The sequence below is a fragment of the Macrosteles quadrilineatus genome, unplaced genomic scaffold (assembly GCF_028750875.1).
Source record: "Macrosteles quadrilineatus isolate MER2022 unplaced genomic scaffold, UCM_ALF_1.0 Scaffold_14__1_contigs__length_3811126, whole genome shotgun sequence".
Lineage (NCBI taxonomy): Eukaryota > Metazoa > Arthropoda > Insecta > Hemiptera > Cicadellidae > Macrosteles > Macrosteles quadrilineatus.
In genome coordinates this window covers 1,464,250-1,480,777 of record NW_026542607.1, presented here as the reverse complement: position 1 = coordinate 1,480,777, position 16,528 = coordinate 1,464,250, and the positions used below count along the sequence as shown (strand labels likewise).

The 16,528-nt window shown below is 34.6% G+C and overlaps 2 protein-coding genes across 2 annotated transcripts in view; both read left to right on the top strand.

Annotated features, from left to right (window-relative positions):
• The window catches only part of LOC129005003 (uncharacterized), a 28,881-nt gene that overhangs the window by 12,156 nt on the left and 197 nt on the right, over nt 1-16,528 (top strand). The window contains exons 10-12 of the mRNA XM_054433750.1: nt 669-746; nt 2,832-2,956; nt 3,563-3,592. Coding sequence (XP_054289725.1) covers nt 669-746; nt 2,832-2,920 — 167 coding nt within the window. The 3' untranslated portion in view covers nt 2,921-2,956; nt 3,563-3,592. The remainder of the gene's footprint in view (nt 1-668; nt 747-2,831; nt 2,957-3,562; nt 3,593-16,528) is intronic.
• Nucleotides 11,718-13,121, top strand: LOC129005018 (uncharacterized). The gene has a single exon (XM_054433766.1). It carries the CDS (start codon nt 11,718-11,720, stop codon nt 13,119-13,121), a length of 1,404 nt encoding a protein of 467 aa, XP_054289741.1.

Genomic DNA, 16,528 nt, shown 5'->3' with positions numbered 1-16,528 from the left:
TTCAAGCAATCTAAAACAATGTGATATTTTTATTTAAATATCTGATAATTTCAAACCAAATTTCATCCTAATCAGTCAACGTTTACACATTTCATTGTTGCGAATAAACATATTTAAATGTTGGCCGATTTTATTTGCATGAAATTTTGTATAAAATTAACAGAGACTTTTTTTAAACCATAAAAAACAAATTCTTGTATTTTTTTTGTATTTTTTTGTTGTTCGGCGTTCTTGTATTTGTATATACACAATTTTTGTTAACACTGTTAAACCTCTAGTCCTTTATGGTATGAATGGCTTTAACAAAGGACCTGTCTCCATACCAGAGAACAATATTTGGCTAAGGACACTGGCACAACACTTAGGTTCAGGATCAGTTTGGCAACAGTGGGCCCGCGGTGCAGGGGGGCCGCAAGCTAGGGGGGACCAGGATTCGGGAAATTTTACCGGGACACGGGCCGCAATTGTGCTACAGGCTTAGCCACACAGGCCCCCTATCATAACAATATTTATATGAGAACTAGCAGTTAGCTCGTTGCTGCGCCAACTATTACTTTAAATGGTAATTTGAGGATGAAAATAAAAGAGTATACCAAAAATAAAAATAGAACATTTTTTTAACTGATTAAGAATAGATCTACCAAGATGTTGACAACTGTTTGTCATAGGGCGAGCTATTCGGGGAAGAGGTGCTGAGCTGTACAACATGGACCCCAAGTTCCACCCTGATCCGGCTGCTATTATGGGTAAGTAAACTCTGTGTAACTAATGTAGTGATGTGTTAAAACCAAATCTCAAACCTCAAAACCATCAAAACTTTGAAAAAGTTTTGGTTTTGAGATTCAAGGAATTTCGAGATTCAAAAGTTTCGAAATTGAAGATTTTGGCAGTTTTATTTTTGAAACTGCTGAAATTGTTTGTGTCATTGTTATTGTTAATAACACTGTTTCCATACAAGCTCGTAGCAATAGAGCAAACATATCACCATCAACAGTAATAAAACAAGTAAACTGTATTCTGAACTTCAAAAGGGATCTTAAATACTATAACTCGACCAAAGTACGATTCAGTTTCATAACACAAAGAAATATTTACTACTAAATGTCCTAATTAATCTAATATTCATTTTCATGTTGGTGTTAGAGGTTTAATTTATTTTAATGTCGGTAGTTTTAGTTTATAAAAAAATATGTTTTATTGAAGTTTAAGATTATCAAACAAGTATTTATGTTATGTCAGCAGTGTCAGGAGTTGATCTCTTTCAGTTTTGATTGCATACTTAACATTTTATTATTACCTGTATTTTTTGTAACCTTGACCTTTGTAACCAGCTAAGTGAAAAAGTTGCACTTTTAAGTTTTGAGATTTGAGATTCAGGATTTAATTTTTAAAAGTTTGGGTTTCGGTTTTGAGATTCAAAATTTCTGGTTTTGATCATCACTAAACTAATGTTTTTGTTCATGTTTAGCACTAACTGTTATAAAATACCTTTGTATAAATAACATATATCATGTACTAGGTGTCCCAAAAGTAAGTTTACCAAGAAATGCTATTCTTTCATTTCCATAGTTTAGTAATCTGTTTTATATCATGTGAGCTAACATGGGTGGTTTGGAAAATAGTGTGTGCTAGAAACCCCCTTAAATTATCAAAATCGAAAGCTGCTATAATGCTATTATGTACTAAAATTTTTTTTGAAATGTAGGCCCCAGTGTTAAAATACTTAAGTAGGCATATTCAAGAAAAAAATACAGGCAATGGTATTTTATTTTTTCTGTCTTCATTAATTGCATTGCTTATTATATCCTAACTTGAGAATGACAAGTTAAAAAAATATTGTTTCTAGTTTGTTAAGTGTTAGGCCTATTGTTATCAGTAGGCATTCTGTTTTTTTCTGTAACCCAAAAAATTATCATACTGCACAATTGTTACACTTACATGATACTACAACCCTATTATATAAGTATTTAATTACATACTATCTACTGTTTTGTGTCAACTGTAATGCCATAAGAACTTAAGGATACTTGGTATGACTTTTAAGCATTTTGTTCAAGTAAAAAAGTTCCTCCAAAACACATTAAGAGTACTCTATGTATAATAATTACAATTTTTTCCTGAAGAGGATGTAACGTAATAGATTAAGATTTTATAAAAAAGAAAATATTTTCTTTAAAGACCCCTGAGCCAGATGGTTAAAAATGACACAATAACCATATACTTAAACCTAAATAAAGAATACAATATGAGGAAACAATAAAATTGTGGGTAATATTGGTTAATGTAGATGTATGAAAACTAATGTGATTAATTGATAATATAATTTTCCTACAGTTACCTAACAATGTACATGTTCTCTCACTGATTTGAGAAAGCAAAGTGGCCAATTCGCTCATCAGTGAGACAATGTTAACATTGTCTCACTCTAATTACTTTGTCTCACTCCAGATTTGCAACGTGAAGGCACGAAATAGTGAGCGCGTAACATGCAGGCAACGTCGTATGCGCGCGAAGTACGTTGGCAGCACTGGCTGTAAATCAGCTGGTCAGCTGTTGTACTGTTGTATTTGTCACTTCACATTAAATGTTATATTAAAAGTTCACTTCTGTGTAAAAATAGGTTATGTTTGAAGAAACATAAGACCAATTTATTTGTTTTATGGTAACTGTAGGAAAAGTATAATGTGCAACTCGAGTTCAAAGTACAATTGCCTCACTCGAGAAACCATTACTCACTCGCCTACGGCTCGTGAGTAAGGATTTCTCTCGAGTGAGTCAATTGCTTACTTTTCTCACTAGTTGCACAAATAACTATTATTTCTTCTGTTTAGCAATGGAACTGGCGCAGACTTATGCTCAAAGAAGATTGCTAAATGACATGGCTGCCTTTGGAGACCTATCCATGTATGGTTACTTCTGAATATTGGCAGCATTGAGTATTGACCATTTAAAACAGGTAAGATACTTCGTCTTGCACAGATACAGTATTGTGAAAGTAATAACTTCACTCTCATTTCAGAATTAAATCAAGTCTATTGAGATGTTTCAACCCTAAAATTATTAAATTTCTCAGTGGAGAGCTATAGACCCAGAAATCCTCTCCCAACTTCCTAATGGTGAAATGTAAAATTGTGTCCTGAACTTTTTGTAGTATCAACTGCCTGGAACTGTTATCATGGGATTAGTTCGGTATCAATTAAACATTCCTGGATATATTCCTAAGTCAAGCGCTCTTACGCTGAATAACTGACCATCTTATTCGTTGTTTATTGGCATCTTCTTTGAAATTAATCTATTCCCATAAAAGACAACAGAAACAATCAACAAATGTCTATCTAACTAACCAAGCTGCATTACATATAGTACAAGTTTAATCATTTAAATAACTAGCCTCATAAAATGTATTAAAGAAGGACGATGACTGGCTGTTTGTGTTTCACCTATTTCGGGACTTTTACTGTTACCACTTCTAATACTCCTTACCAGTGTGTTTGTGTATTTTTCTTAACAAATGCTTATGTACTTGTTGCTTCTTTAGTTTAATACATCTTTATGTTTACAGAATAGCGAGCAGCCTAGGATGAAACCCAAGGTAAGTTTTTGATTTTTAGCACTTTTGTGTTGCTTCCTTTTAGTAGGGTTGCATGTAAAAGATTCAGTGGTGGCTATTCAGAAGCAATAGGTACAGCTCAGTCATTTTTTGACTTGAGTTATAATCCAACCACTGGGTTGTACATTCCAATTAATCCTGGAGCCGCCACTGCCTTATTTCACTCTAGCGCAGGGTACTTTTATGCATGCCAGAGCCACTTTTTTCAACCACTAGTGACCACAAAAATATCTACTTTTTTGTTGTATATAAAGCCTCATAAGATTATTGTAATTGTTATTGTAATTATTGTCATAAGATATTGTGGTTTCTCTATGGAATTATTTGAAGGTAAGCCTTCTTTCATATCAATTACGTTAATAGTTCCAGGCAATGCAATATATTTTAATCAGATAACTGTGACAATACGGTATTTTTTTTATTATTACTAGCCTACATATTTTGTTAATACACCAGCTTTGTAAACTGAAACACATTTTACAGTATAATTTTGAACTAATTTAGCTTTAAAAGTTGTGTTTCAAAACACTAATTAGTGTAGCGTAACCTCACTCCCAAGTAAAAGGTTAATCACTTGGTTTTACCATAGACTAACAAACACAAGTAGACTACTCGAATTAAATTGTAAATTTTGAAGTTAGTTCATGGAAAGTATAAAAGAAACATCTTATAAAACTTAAAACATATAGTTAAGCTTATACTGTAATTCACAAGACTGTAAATACATAAAAGATGGTAAGTGGTGATCAATTTCGATTGGACACCTCAATCATCACAAGACCCAGTAGGCGAATGACAAGAATCTTGAATGGCGTCCCTACTTATACCCTATCGGCTACCGGAAGCACCGGCCAATACATTTTTGAGCGAAGCTCACTTTCCCTCACTTTGTAACTTTTTTGTAAGAGCTTCAGAATGTAATGGCTTGACCAATTGATATGCAATTTGGCCAACAGCTAAAGAATACTGAGCACAATGTTTTGGTAAAAAATATTAGCAAATTTCCTTCTGGATTTTACTTTACGGGTCACGCAATTTCGCTTGTTATTTTAATGTAAGTTGAAAGAAAAATTATATTGGGTTTATGACATATGGGTTTATCTTGGTTTATCTCGTTTCATTTAAATAAGATAAACATATGTTAATGGTTTGTAACTGTTTTGTTAACATTTCAATGTTTACTTTCATCCTTGGTTAAAGTTGGAATGTAACAGTTTATCAATGGAAGTAACAGTTTTGCTATATTTGTTTTGGGCATGCCTCAAAGGCCACGTTGTAATACTGGTCGTCGCACCAATAATGCAAATATTGTAAGAGAGTGGCGTCGTGAAAAAAAGAAGAACCAGATGAAGCAGTGGCGGAAGAAGCTGATAATGATGGGCAGTTAGCTAATCAATTCCAACATGAATTAGATGCACTAAAATTTTACACTTGCACTAACTGTCATCGCCAACAACTAACAGCTTCAAACCAATCACCGATTTGTTCGCGTTGTCGTTCAAATGCAACTAAATTCACGGCGTTAAATAATATGGATGTGTCAAGTGTCTCGAACGAATTAACTGACCTGACAATTGTAGAACAAATGTTGATTGCAAGAGTACATCCCGGCTGTTGTGGACATTGGATCTTCAGAATATGGCTTAGGTTTGTCCTACGTAGGCCTATCAAGAGTTAAGACATTTGAAGGCCTGCTTCTGGATCCACCATTTTCACTAGACCGATTGATGTCAATTAACAGACACGGATCTTGGGCAAAGAAGAAAGAAGCTCTTGACCGTTTAAACGAAATGTCAAATACACATGTCTAATAACCTTTGATCAATTCTTATTCTTATTCTTAACTAAATAAATTAACTATCAGATAAATTTGTCATTCTTTAGAACTTAAATAATATCGGGCAAACAAACGGTGAATCTGTTGAAAGGGAACATATTGTAGGTTGTTAGCTGCTTTAGCCATTGACAATCTTTAAATAATGCTTAGCTCATTTATGCGTCTAAAGTGTAACGGCAGACCACCCTAGTTATAAGTATAACTGGAGTCAAAATTTACTTGTTCACTAATCAGTTTATTTCTATTTTTACTTATAAATATACAATTCTTCCCAAGCATTCATTACATATCCTTTCTTACAATTCTTTAAAATACATAGACTATCCTCCATTTTTCCTATTGCATGGCCATTTTGTAACAGGTGTTGTGCAACATTTGATATTTCCGGTGTTGTTCCTCCACGCAGATATGTGGTTTTTGAAGTTCATAGTCTGTCCAATGTAGAATCTATCACAATCGTTACAATTGATTTTATAAATGCCCGAAGCGTCGAATTTGTTACAATCTTCTATTTTAGGATGCAAAAACTGTATGTTAGATATGTAGATGACATTCTTGTTATCTTCAGACAAGCCTAGGAGGAAGAGCACGAAACAATGATGCGGACACTTAACAGCCACCATCCAACGAGTTTGGATAAACAAGTAATTAAATAATACGGTTAAATAATACGGTAAATAAAGACTAAAACAGTAACACTTTTACTAACGAGTTTGAAGAAAACCAAAAGATCAACTTCCTGGACCTCACATTAGAAAAAAAAGACAACTTCAAGATAGAGTTTGACATCCACAGGAAACCCACACAAACGGACACTACAATAAACACTAAACAGCAAATCTATCCATCCGACAATCCACAAGACCACAGCCTTTAGATCCACCCTGTACCGAGCATATAAGATCCCACTTAGCCAAACCAATAGGAAGAAATAACTGGACATCATTAAGAAGATCGCACAAGTTAATGGATTTCAAACCAAGACAATTAAGACTGCAAGAAAGACGAGGAGAAAAATCAATAAGCCAGGATAAACTACATAGCAGAACAACATTAGAAGAGATGAAAGAGGAAAACCCCAGATATGTCACATTTAGCTACACGGGGACTACAACACAAAGGACTGCTAACAGATTAAAAAATACGGAGTTTCAATAGCCTACAGGACTCAGAACACCATGAGTAAAATAACGTATCATAAAATAGAAGATTGTAACAAATTCAATACTTCGGGCATTTATAAAATCAATTGTAACGATTGTGATAGATTCTACATTGCACAGACTGTGAACTTTGTTAACCGCTTCAAAAACCACATATCTGCATGGAGGAACAACAAACCGGAAAGATCAAATGTTGCACAACATCTGTTACAAAATGGCCAAGCGATAGGAAAAATGGAGGATAGTCATGTAAGTCGGGTTTTTTTCTACTAATGAAAGACGATGCTGCGGACATTGAAAGTTAGTTTTAAACCTAGTATCATGCTCAGCCTTTTCACTACATAATTTTTCAAAATGTCCTTCTACTGTCAAAAGTGTTTTAAAAATTGTTAAACTCCGAACAGTCATTACTCCTAATTCTTTAAAAATTGGCTTACATGATGATCTCCATGGTGCAAATGTCATTATTCTTAAACATTTTTTTAAGCTTAAAAATTAAATGAATGTTTAATGTAAAGCCCCAGAATTCAATTTCATATTGAAGAGTGTTATATCTTGCATAATATAACATCAAATGAGTTTTTAAGTCAATTGTGTTTCATATCATTTGATAACAAAACAAATTCAGTCTACTAATTAAATGTTCAATGCTTTTGTTCCAATTTAAATTTGAATCTACGTACAAACCGAGAAAATTTTGCATCACCGTGAACAGCTAAATTTTGGTCTTTTATTCTTTTGAATCATTTTTACATTTGATCGTCAGCATTTGTATCGCATTTGTATTTTTATTTGTGTTTGCATTTGCATCTTCTGCAGTTGTATCGTCGGCATATAAAATAAGATTGTTGGCAGGGCCGTCGCGTGGTTTATTGGCGCCCGGGGCGAGATGTTGTCAGGCGCCCCTCCCCAAACACACGATGAGTGATGATCGTTATACAAAGTTACGTGGCGGGTTGCGTTGCTACTTGCGTTTTAATGCTCAACAACAGTCACGTGAACGTATTGAATAACCTTTTAAAAATACTAGAGTCAGGAATAATTGATTAAACTACTTACATTTTATAAGAAATTTTTTTTAATAGATGATAATGAAATCCATACAATTAATGTAAGAAAATATTAAGGCCTAAAAAAGTACTATACATGTTATTAATTAATACAGTACTAATAGAAATTAATACAATGGTAAACAAAACCTCAAATCAGACTGAATGACAGAATAAAATAAAACCACGTTATTACATTTAGAAATCTGAAATAAGACCCTAGTCCCTAACCTAAATATTAAATTCACTTTTCTTTATTCAATTTTCTCCGCTGTGCAACCGTTAACTTTTTGGACATATTGGACACAATATTCACGTAACCTCACAAACTAAGCTGACAGCCGAGCGAAGACTGCCGTAAAGGAGGGGTGGGGTAGTAGCGGTGGTGGGGGGGATGGGCATCCCGTCATCGCATGCATATTTGAGCCTATTTGAGGTCATTGTCTCTACCGTGAGTCATCGTCAGGACGTCAGAGACGGAAGTGGGGGAGGGTAATCGGGCGAAATAAAAATACTGTAGAACACAGCTGCTAGGCTAGTAGGCTACTCATGTGAAAGGCCTACAGACGGACAGAGCGACACTGCGACTTTGCAATATTGATTTATATTAAGATAATGAAGCTGGGCTAGGGCAAGGCCGCACTAGGTATATCTAGTGCGGCCTTGGCTAGGGCCTTCAACTCCACAGTGGAGTTCATTATTAGGCTGTTATTACCAAAATAAGTAGTAAACAAGTAAATCTAGCTACTTCATTTTTATATAATGTTTATCTGGTAAAACGTTGAAAATATATAAAGTTATTGGTGTCAAATAATATGTATTTGTTAAAAAATCCATACAACGTAATATTAAAAATTCAGTCATACATAACTTTTCAAATTACGTTATATACGTATCAAAATTATTTTTTTTCAATTTTGTTGTATCACTTTTGCCGCGGCGCTCCCCTGGCCGTGGTGCCCTCCAAGCCACCGCTTACGCGGCGCCCCCCAGACTGTGGCACCCGGGGTGGTCGCCCCACCCACGCGACGGCCCTGATTGTTGGAGACAATTTTAGGCAAATCATTTATATATACAAAATAAAGATTAAAGGTCCAAGAATCGAGCCTTGAGGAACACCAACTGTAATCTTTTGCCCATTCTGATATTGATTTTTCATTATTTTTAAACATTAATTAGGTAATTATTGTTCTTTGAAAATGGTTTGTTAAGTCAACCATAGGACAGATTTTTTGAAATGTTATAAATATTTAGCTTTTTCAAAAGGATATCATAGTTGACTCAGTCAAATGCCTTGGATAAGTCACAAAACACTCCCATTGTGCTCTGTGACCCATCCAAAGCCCATGAAATCTCACTAATAAAATCTGATAAAGCTTTCATTGTGCTTAAACCCTTTCTAAAACCAAATTGTACTGTGTATTGTTGTACAAATTGGTATTGTGTACTGAGTCATTTAAAAAGGGAGAAATATGACTGTCCTTACATATAAAACAGAAATACTTATTTTTAGCTAATTTCCCATATAGGGAATAAGCTATTACCGCAGGTCTCATGATAAGACCTAGACCTGGGACCCATTTACTTTTTCGTTTTTAGGTCCCTAGAGGCCAAAAACACCATCCGTTCAAATTCATATATATATGTCCGTTAGCGCGATAAACTCGAGCAAAAATGATCCGATTTTGTTGAAATTTTGTACGTGTAAACCTACTTTTATTTGAACGAGTCCGCGAAACAGCATAATCGGACTCTGGGAACGGGGGTTTATGGGGTTTTATGGGGTAAAAATTAATTTTTCAAATTTTTGACCCTAAAAACAAAAAAATTCATAACTTCTCTCCATATTGAAGCATTGTTGTATGCCCAACGGTTACGGAGATAATAAAAAAAATTAATTTACAATTCCCTTGTTATGCTTATGGAGCATAAATTAACTGTTGTAGTTTGCTTTTTTATGGATATATTCAAACCAAATTTGAATTTTTTATTTATTTAAAACTAAGCTATCGATCGGCATTACAATAAAAAAACCCATCTCAATATTTTCCCTGCAGCAGCAAACCTAAGTACTCACTAAAATTAATGTTAGAACCATTAACATAGGTTCACCCTATCTTGTAACATAGGGGAAACATGCTGTTGAACCCTTTTAAATAGAAAATAAGTTAAGAAATCTTAAATTCTTAGGTTTAGAATTTTAGTAGAAATCCGGACAGGTAAATGGAAATTCCCTTAGTCTGCAGGTTTGCTGTGGCGAGATTATTTGAATTCAATTTGGACTCAAAGGAGTGTATTGGAGTGTCCATTCGAAATCGATCACTACTTACCATCTTTTATCTATATTTACTGTCTTGTGAGTAATAGTATACCATAAGTGTAAATATATGTTTTAAACTTTAGTTTTAAGTGTTATAAGATTTTTCTTTTATTTACTTTCCATAAATTTAATAACTCGTTCAATACTGATCAAGAAAATGTCTAGGTCATGTCCGGTGATACTGATCGTTAGTGTCAACAAAAATTTGTTTCTATTATTTTAGGGTCAATTTCCTAATTTGTGCTTTACTGTTAATTGCAAGGGTGTTAATGCTAAGGGGCGAGTTATTGTTTATGATAAGATCATTTTATTTGCGTTAACGGTTTTTAAACTTAAATAACAAGAATCAAATTGTAAACAAAACACGACCTCTACAGTGCACCGGACAGAACTAGCAATAAAATTGGCTTAAGATGTTCCACAACGATGAGAAATCTAGTGAGGGAGTATTTTTTATCTATAGTTTTATTTTTTTTGTTTTGTGTATTGGTAAATATTTGTTAGCTCATGTGCTGTACAAACTCAACATTGCCAAACACTTCCTTCCTTTACAGAAAGTAAATAAAGGTAGTCTTTTGGATTCGCCTATTGGGTCTGATGATGCTTGGAGTGTCCGATCGAAATCGATCATGTACTGACAGTGAGGCACGAGATGAGCCCTGGCTGAGGCGTGGTAACACGGCTGTATAGAGCGTAGTATCGTCTTAGTTGCGGGCGTTGCTGTCTGATAAAAACAAAATACCCGACTTTAGAGCTGAATTTTTCGGCAAACACAACACTCACGTTAACAAACGTTACACAATAATTTAGCTTGTTTAGTTATGCGTTTATTCATACAACCGATGAAAATCAATGTTTGATTTAAAAAATTTTTACAGTGGTTGGAATGAAAAGATGCCGATCAAAGCAGAAACCAAACTACATTTTCTTAGGTATTTATAGTTTTTAATCGGACTGTATACAACTATATTTCTCTTCATGTTGGTCTTTACTTCAATTTGAATACTTTGAACAACTAAACTACTAAAACTGTTCAACTGAAATAACTGTTAATAACAGTGAAGTTAAATAATTAACTTTATATCTAATATTTAAAATAATGGACTATTTATTTGATAAATCTTAGAGAAAATTATTATTTTCTCTTTTAGGAATTTTATAGATAGGCAAAGATAGTGTTTGGAATCTCACATAGACATTATATCAAAGGGAGTGTGTGTTATTCTTTAAAATAAGTTATAAAACATATTTAAACACTTTAATTTGAATTGAAAATATGCGTAATGTATTTGCTAGTGTTTTAATTTAATATCTTAAATAAAGTACACCAAAAATTAGCATATATTATTTTTTTTTCTTACAAACGAGTAGTTTCAAATATAACTGTTGTATAGTTAGTTAATAAAGAAATATAATTTTGTAATATCATTAGAATACCATACCATTGTTATTTAGAAAGAAGGTTTGAAGTCGTTACTCAGTAAAAAAACTATGTATTGGGTGAATTGACTTCTCTATTGTTTTGTTACTTTACAACGGTCAGTGGTGTACAGTTGCAATGCACCACTTGCACGGTGGTTTTACTCGACGCTGTCTCACCTTGAACTTGGACTCGTCCTATGAGTCATCCTTCCTCTCTTACCCCCATCCCTAATATTTTTAGTTAGTTTAGTTCCAACCTTCATTTATGAGTGCGGAGTGGTTATTACGTCTGTGGTTATTTTTCGAGTAGTTAAAAATGCATAACACGAGAAGTCATGGTTCAACCGTGCACAGTAGTGAACGCGAAGTGATTCGTGGAGTTATCCAGTGTTGTGATCAGGAAGCGAAGGACAAATCTTTGTTGTTTCCTATTTCAAAGGCTACGGAGCGGGCTGCAAATTACTGCAAAGTTTCTCAAGCTACTGTGAAACGAATCAGAAAGGAAGGGAAGCTGACACCTGATTCAAAATTGAGTACCCCTGGAAAAAAAAGAAAAAGACCTGATCACCGCAACGCTACTATTGATGGTTTTGATAGACGTGTCATTCTGGATGTAATCAGAGAGTTTTATGTCCAGAAAAAAGTGGTTCCAACTTGCAAAAAGATTTTGCCAATTTTAAAAGAAAGGATAAATTTTGGATGGAGTGATTGGACTTTACGCCGTGTCCTGAAAGAAATGGGGTTCAGGTGGAAAAAATGCAAGTCCAGGAGGAAGGTTTTGATAGAGAGAAACGATATTGTAAACTGGAGATGTAAATATTTACGTGAAATAAAAAAATTCAGGGAGAATGGCCGTAAAATCTTTTATCTGGACGAGACGTGGGTGGATGGAAACTTGACGTTTAAAAAATGTTGGCAAAATGATGAGATTGATGGAGTGCTGTCTGACATGAATTCATCTAATAGACTTATTATTGTTGATATAGGCTCTGAGGATGGATTTTTAACTGGAGGAAGACTGATTTACAAAGCTAACAGTACCACTGGTGATTACCACGGTCAGATGAACGCCAATAATTTTGATAAATGGATACGGAATCAAGTTATTCCAAACTTACCTGAACATTCCGTACTGGTAATTGACAATGCTCCATATCATGGGGAGCAAGAAGACAAAGTGCCAACAAAATCGGCCACTAAAAGAACAATGCTTGAATGGCTCCAAAGGCATGGTGAAAACTACGATGAGAAGTCCACCAGAAAATCAGATTTGTTAGAAGCAATTCAACGTTTGAAACCTCCACAAAAAATATTTAAAATAGACAAACTCCTGACAGAATTCGGACACACAGTAGTACGGCTTCCACCCTACATGTGCGATCTTAATGCTATTGAGTTCGTCTGGTCGAAGGTTAAGCACCATGTAAGATCCAGAAATACATCAGGAAACATGTCACTAAGTTCTCTGCAAGAACTTGCCATCGAAGCTTTGGATAGCGTCAGTAATGCCACATGGAAAAACTTTTGTCACCATGTCATCAATATTGAGAAGGACTACTGGGCCAAGGATGGCTTGATGGAAGAAGCTGTGGACGAGATGATCATACATCTTGGGGAGGAAAGTGACGAATCTTCGTCCAGCTCTGTGGATGGTAACAACGATAGTGGTTCTGAAGACAACGAGGACATGGACTTGGCACAACCTCTTCCATTAATGTAAATTGTAAGTAATTAATTCGTAACAATACACATCATGTTCATGTGTGTTTTCGTGTAAATAAAAATTGTGTAACTTACAGTTTTCATTGTGTTTTAGTTTGTAGACTACCGTACTAAAACAGTGGTATTAATCTATCGAATATGAGTAGTTAGAATAATTGTTTAAATAAAAACGTAAATCAAATAAATATGAAACCAAAACCGGTAACATAAACATTCATTATAATTTTCTGTTTTGATGTATAGGCCTATTAACCAATTAATAATATGGTTTTGTAAATGTAAAAATACACTTTACATATTTAAATTTAAAAAAAACACACATTTGAAATTGCTGAAATATCAATAATATGAGTAGTTAGAATAATTGTTTAAATAAAAACGTAAATCAAATAAATATGAAACCAAAACCGGTAACATAAACATTCATTATAATTTTCTGTTTTGATGTATAGGCCTATTAACCAATTAATAATATGGTTCTGTAAATGTAAAAATACACTTTACATATTTAAATTTAAAAAAAACACACATTTGAAATTGCTGAAATATCAATAATTAACGGAATAATTAACGGAATAATTAACCCTGTACACTATTAACACAATAGGTTGACACTTATACATTTAAATTAAAATGTTACTTGCACGCACAAACGTATTCGCTAACGTCAGGGTCATCTGACGGCTAATAGCGCAGTAGCGCCTTCATACGCAAGGTAGGCCAGGGCGCAGGGCTCATCTCCTGACTCGACGTCAGTATTTACCGACCCGTTAAACAGTAGAAGTCTAAATATTTATTAATAAAAGGTTAAATACCTGTAGTACTGTCTGTGATCCTGGAATTTAGGTCAGCGACCCAGGTTTCGAACCTAAAGGTTCATTTTCAAGCAGGTACCATAGTTAAAAACACATAATCCTCTTCATAACTGTGGAGAGTCGTTATAACACACAAGACACGAACACGAAAACATTAAACATTAAACAAAATTGGCCAATTATAATACTGGTATGGTAGCGTGCGTGGTGTAGCCGGCAAAAGATGAGTCATGACTGGGCACGCGTACGCGTCGATGTCGGAGCGTGACGTATGTGCCCCCTCCCACTCCCGTTGTCTTTGTCAGATCCTCGCCTTACACTGACACTGCCATCTATCATATCTATTGCAGTGTTGTAAATTAAATTTGACTCGAAGGATAATTTTTCATTGAGCAAATGGGTAGGACTGTTTTTGGATGATCGGTATATTTCAAACTCTTCGATGGTGTTCATATGCTTGCCTTTTCTGCAGTAATGCAATATGTCCAGATTGGTATCGATGTCGGTGTAATTATGGTTTGTGTCAATCAGATGGTTTGCGAATGCAGATTTGGTAGATTTTTTAGGCAGGTGTTCTTTGAATCTTTGTGTAAACGAACGAGCTGTTTGTCCAATGTAGTAGCTGGGACAGTCATTGCATTTAATTTGATATATTCCTGTCTTATCAAAATTAGCAGTGTTTTGTACAATTCGTGGTTTTAGGCGATGAGATAATTTATTTGACCTTTTAAATGACATTTTAAAATTGTTCTTAGTCATTTCAGATTTAAGGCTATTGTTCAATACTGTGCCATATTCAGTGGAAACGTATTTCTGCTTATCTTTTGACACCTTAGGTCTGCTTTCATTTTTATGTTTAATTACTATTTTGTCTATGATGGAACTTTTATATCCATTAGATACTGCTATGTGTTTTATGATGTTAAGTTCCTCGTTATAACTATCTTCATTAAGAGGTAGAGAAATAAGTCTGTGAACAAAGCTATTGTATGCAGCCATTTTGTGACTGTACGGGTGATGAGATGAAGAATGGATCGTTTGGTCAGTTGTGGTTGGTTTCCTGTAAATATTGAAAGTGAAATTGTTGGGATGTTTAGTTATTGTTACGTCCAGGAAATTAAGCTTGTTGTTGTTCTCTTCCTCTAAAGTAAACTTTAAATTCTTGTGGATGGAATTGAGATATGAGTTGAGGATATTAAGCTGTCTTATGTTACCATTAAAGAGAAGGAACGTGTCATCGACGTAGCGGCAATAGAATATTATCTTATCTTTCTGGCGGTCCTTATCAGACCATAGGTGTTCTACTTCGATTTTGTTTAAAAATAGCTCAGTTAGTACACTGGACAAAGGAGATCCCATGGCCATGCCTTCGTTCTGGATGTATAATATTCATTATCAAACATAAAATAGTTCTGTTTTAATACTGCTTCGGTTAAGATTAACAATTCTTCTTTAGCGTGATCTGATAATGTGGAGTTTTTATCAAGATTATTCCTTAGAATATTTATTGTTTCGTTGATTGGAACATTAGTGAACAAGTTAACAATGTCAAATGAGGCCATGTTGTATCGTGGGTTGTAATTGATTTTTGATAACTTGTCGACCAACTCTAAGGTGTTTTTAATGGAATAGCTATTCTCTAACTTAGTTTCTCTACGAATGATTTTGTCGAGAGTCTTAGCTATTTTATAAGCGGGTGAAGGGGTGAAGTTAACTAAAGGCCTGATCGGGATATTAGTCTTATGGATCTTCGGCAAACCACGTAAAATTGGTGCTTGTGGTTTTGTAACTTTTAAGTATTTAATTTCGTCTGCAGTTAAAAGGTTGGTGCTGAGAGAAATAATTTTGTTTATGTCCTTTGAAAACGAGGAAGTTGGGTCATGGCTTAAAAGTTCAATGTTGTTATCGTTAATGAAGTTGTGGACTTTGTTGACATAATCATCCTTGTTTAAGATAACAATACAATTCCCTTTATCTGCTTTGGTGATAACTGCGTTGTTTTCTTGTAGTTTATTTTTGATTGAAGTAGCCGTAAATGAACGGGAGTGGGAGGGGGCACATACGTCACGCTCCGACATCGACGCGTACGCGTGCCCAGTCATGACTCATCTTTTGCCGGCTACACCACGCACGCTACCGTACCAGTATTATAATTGGCCAATTTTGTTCAATGTTTAATGTTTTCGTGTTTGTGTCTTGTGTGTTATAACGACTCTCCACAGTTATGAAGAGGATTATGTGTTTTTAACTCTGGTACCTGCTTGAAAATGAACCTTAAGGTTCGAAACCTGGGTCGCTGACCTAAATTCCAGGATCACAGACAGTACTAAAGGGATTTAACCTTTTATTAGTAAATTACGTGATCCAGAGGCTAAACATGCTTAAATATTTATAAAATATTTTAGACATATTTTTATTTACTTTCTGTATATTTTATCTGTTATTTGTTGTGTGTTTGTTTTCTGTATTTTTGTGTATTTTTATGTTCAATGCTGACCGAGAAGTTATTTACACTTCCTCTACAACTTGACCACTACTGCTTGCTGCATGTGTAAAACTGCACATTTGTGTCTTTTACCTTTCTTGCCAC